This window comes from Pagrus pagrus (assembly GCF_965226575.1).
Source record: "Pagrus pagrus genome assembly, chromosome: 2".
NCBI classification, from domain to species: domain Eukaryota; kingdom Metazoa; phylum Chordata; class Actinopteri; order Spariformes; family Sparidae; genus Pagrus; species Pagrus pagrus.
The window spans coordinates 3,001,031-3,005,061 of NC_140186.1; the positions used below are offsets into that span (position 1 = coordinate 3,001,031).

A 4,031-nucleotide genomic window follows, 5' to 3' on the forward strand; every position below is an offset into this window, starting at 1 on the left:
TAAAAGATCGTTTATTTTATTTGATATAGTTTGTGATCCATCTCCATGGATTTTTGTAATATTAAAAAAAAGGATGAAACTTAAAACTCAACCTGTGTGTTTACTGTGTAGCTCCCCTCTACTCCACAAAATAAATAAATGCACGATCAATATGAAAGTTAAGACTTTTATTTCTATCTTTTAATTGGCTAAAGAGGGTGACATACTGTATATTTTACCCCATGGGATAAAGGCTTCCAGGAGGCTTAGTTCATTTCACTTGGAAAGCTCTGGAGCTTCATATGGTGCTCTGCTCGGTAAGCCTCTTATGAATCACGACCACAGCAGATGTAGGGAGAATGCCAATCAGGAGCTCCTGCTGAGCGGAGAAACCCGACGGCTGTGCCGCTGCGCGCTTCAAACATCTCTGCCTCGGTTCACTTGAATCACACCTTGAATGTCGTTTGGCGCTTTGTGTTCGCAGTTTAAACAAACTAAACAGCAGCAGATACACGTGGGCTGTGAGAAGATGGAGCGCGCGGGGAGCCTCTAAACCAAACCCGCTCCCTGTCAGAAGGCAGAGCCATGCTGCCTCAGGAGGTCGTGAAGCAGAAGCCGCGCCGTGTGTCGGAACCGATGTGCGGAGTAGACGCTCCCCCGACCCCGCCTCGGCTCTTGAAGAACCGGGACTTCCCTCTGAGCGTGAAGCGCCGGCGGTCCGGCTCCGCACCTGAGCGCAAGGTGAACTGCGTCCTGGTTGGAGACGGAGCCGTGGGCAAGACCAGCCTCATCGTCAGCTACACCACCAACGGATACCCGACAGAATATGTTCCGACAGCGTTTGACAACTTCACCGGTAAACCTTGACTTCACTGTATCTGATTTTGAGCGTTACGCACGAGTTTTACGCACGACTGAAAGTCGTTACATGCCAATGTTCTTCGTTTTAAAGCCTATAGATGGATTCACGTAGATAATGTTAAAACATGTGAAACAAACTGTACAGTAAGAGCCTTCTTTATCTTCTCAGTGATGGTTGTGGTCGACGGAAAACCAGTGAGGCTGCAGCTCTGTGACATGGCTGGACAGGTGAGCTGCACCTTCTCTCTGCCACTTTGAATATAACCACGAAGAGCCCACATAAAGTAACATCTACTAACATACCTGAACATGCAGCTGTATTACATTCCCCCTAATCACTCAGCTTCACTTCTTTTTTCCCTTCCTGCGGTTTTTCATGATAGAAATGGGGGCTGGTTGATGGATCAATCAATGTAAGTCATCATTGATCTATAAGTATTTGTCTGTAAGTAGCAGTTCTTGCTGTGTTTGTGTTGGTTGCCCCCTGCAGCCTGCTTTTAGTCCTGGACTGAAATCCTTTAAGACCCCTTTAGTTTAAGTGCCAAGTAGTCCTGTAACTCCACAGTTTACATCGCCCCCTGCAGGCACGAAGCCAGGGTGACAGAGGCACGAAGCCTCTGTCACCCTGTGAGCTCCTTCACCTACTTCTGGTTGAGTGTTGAAAATGTTTTATCCACCATCCAACCGTTCCTATCAGGAGCATTAACATCCAGTAATAACATTGAAGAAGTTTAAGTGTCTTTTTAAACATAAATTGGAAAAAAAAAAAACGACAACCTGTCTGTCTTTTGCATCATGAAGGCAAGTTAAAGGGTGGATTTATCTGAACTATAGCAACATGTTGTCCCTGTCACTCCGGAGAATCACAGAACGTATTTTCAACACATTTTATAAAACACTAGATTTACAAAGACATAAAGATAATCGGACTAAAGTCAAATAAAAAATGTCTAAACTCAGTTTTAAACAGTAAATAAGTGCCTTTTTTCTCTGTCTAAACCACAATAACAATAACCACACTTCACAAAATGTTAATACATTATTTTGGAGAGCTTGAACACTGTTTTCAAATGTATAAACCTTTTAATTTGTATGTGAAAATAGTTTTGTAGGTACAATAAAACCACATAGATTAATCAAACTTGGACTAAACCTTATTTTAAAACATCCAAAGCTGCTGTTTGTTCTAAATCCTGTTTCAGATCTGATAAACCCTTTATTGTTTGTTAAAACAGACAAAATGTAAAGTTAACTTTCTCCTCTGACAAGACAACTTAAAGGATAAGTACCGTTTTTTACAACCTGGACCTTATTTCTGGCAAAACATATGGTCATTTACTCACCCAGATAACTTTGGTGTCATTCGGCGTCGTTCGGACGAAATTAGATCCAGTGTAGCGGCGATATATCCATATAATGGGAGAGACGGGGCATCGACACACAGCCTCTATATAACGCATTATCTGCCACGAAACTAGTTAATTTCATCAATATTTTGTTATGATATGCTAGTGCTATTCCCCTCTGAGTCCGGGCTCGTCCGTTATCAACATCCGGGGTCAAACTAGCAGTAGCAGCTACAGGTAAACAAGCCGCGCTGTCGCGGGTGCGCGCGCAGCTCAGAGACGACATCTTCCAGGTCAGAGGTAGTAGATCAGCCTACAGACCCCGGATGTTGACAATAGACGAGCCCGGACTCAGAGGCTAATAGCGCTAGCATTTCATAACAAAATATTGATGAAATTAACTAGTTTCGTGGCAGATAATGCGTTATATAGAGGCTGTGTGTCGCTGCCCCGTCTCTCCCATTATATGGATATATCGCCGCTACACTAGATCTAATTTCGTCCGAACGACGCCGAATGACACCAAAGTTATCTGGGTGAGTAAATGACCATATGTTTTGCCAGAAATAAGGTCCAGGTTGTAAAAAACGGTACTTATCCTTTAAGACCAGATAAATCCAAGTTTTGATAAAAATCTGCTAGCCAGGGTTTTGAGTCCTGTTTCAGTTTCAGACAATTTATTATCAGAGACAACATCTGAATCTGCAACCAAATTCAGCTGGTCCACCTTCAAGTAGTGAGGCCGTCAGTTAGATGAGGTTTGAGTCCTGTTTTGAAGTGTTCACTTATTATTTTTAGGGTTTTTCCAGAGCAGAACATGGTGATATCAGATCAAAGTATTGAGAGACACACTACCAAATTGTTGGTTTTGATCTTTTCATGGGATTTTCTCAGAATTAGAAATATAGAGAACAATTCCAGCCTTGTTCTTTAAGTGGCCATGTTTCTTCTAACCTGGTCTCTCTGTCTGAAGGACGAGCTGGACCGCCTCCGGCCGCTGTGCTACAAGAACGCCGACGTCTTCCTCCTCTGCTACAGCGTGGTCCGCCCCTGCTCTTTCCGCAACCTGATCACCAGATGGGTTCCCGAGATCCGTCAGCACTGTCCTGGTGCGCCTCTGGTCCTCGTAGGCACCCAGCTGGACCTGAGGGAGGACGTCCAGGTCTTGATCCACCTGGCACAGAACCAGGAGCGGCCGGTGGGCACCGAGGAGGGCCAGCAGCTCGCCCAGGAGATCGGGGCAGTTGGTTTTGCAGAGTGCTCGGCTCTGACCCAGAAGAACCTGAAGGACGCTTTTGATTCGGCCATCCTGGCCAGCATCCAGCAGACAGACAGTTGTAGCGTCCAGCAGCAGAGGCTGACTCTGAGGAAGAAGACGCCAGATAAGATCAAGAGCCTCTCGGAGACCTGGTGGAAGAAGATCAACTGTCTGATGGGAGAGCAGAACTGTGACTTCAAGTGAACACAACAAACCTGGGTCACATCATGTTTCAAATACTGTCTAGATTTGGTTTGTTTCAGCTTTCCAACAGAGGGTGGCAGGCGGGTGGCGAGTGTCACCACACAGGTAAACATTGCAAGGTCCAGAACGAGCTCAGAGCTGCAGGTCTGTCAATTCATTCATCAGCAGAATAAATGTTGGCAATGTACGTTTCTGCAAAACACGGATATGCTGCAACTTTACATTTCCTTTTGCTTCACTTTTCAGAGTTATATTGCGACTAAGCTGCGCTCGTGGTCTGGTTAGGTTTAAGCAAAAAAAAACAATTTGTGAGGAAAACATCATGTTTTTGTCACGCTGGAGCAGAGAAAGAGAACTGAAATGCAGGAAACAGCAGGCAGGAA

General features: G+C 44.9%; 1 protein-coding gene across 2 annotated transcripts; it reads left to right on the forward strand.

Moving 5' to 3' along the window:
- Positions 1 to 327: 327 nt before the first annotated feature.
- On the forward strand, positions 328 to 3,734 carry LOC311273940 (rho-related GTP-binding protein RhoU-like). Of its 2 annotated transcripts, XM_084381256.1 has the most exons (4): positions 328 to 835; positions 1,010 to 1,068; positions 1,224 to 1,253; positions 3,160 to 3,734. In XM_084381256.1, the coding sequence occupies exons 1-4, from the start codon at positions 565 to 567 to the stop codon at positions 3,646 to 3,648; spliced, it is 849 nt and encodes a 282-aa protein (XP_084237382.1). In that variant the 5' UTR covers positions 328 to 564; the 3' UTR covers positions 3,649 to 3,734. The 2 variants fall into 2 exon arrangements, with proteins under 2 accessions (XP_084237382.1, XP_084237383.1); XM_084381257.1 differs by lacking the exon at positions 1,224 to 1,253 and having other exon boundaries at positions 329 to 835.
- The last annotated feature ends 297 nt before the right edge of the window (positions 3,735 to 4,031 follow it).

Coding starts and splice junctions, on each gene's coding strand:
- LOC311273940 (XM_084381256.1), top strand. CDS start 565: ATGCTGCCTCAGGAGGTCGTGAAGCAGAAGCCGCGCCGTGTGTCGGAA. Junction 836..1,009: donor AGCGTTTGACAACTTCACCG/GTAAACCTTGAC, acceptor TTATCTTCTCAG/TGATGGTTGTGGTCGACGGA. Junction 1,254..3,159: donor TGGTTGATGGATCAATCAAT/GTAAGTCATCAT, acceptor CTCTGTCTGAAG/GACGAGCTGGACCGCCTCCG.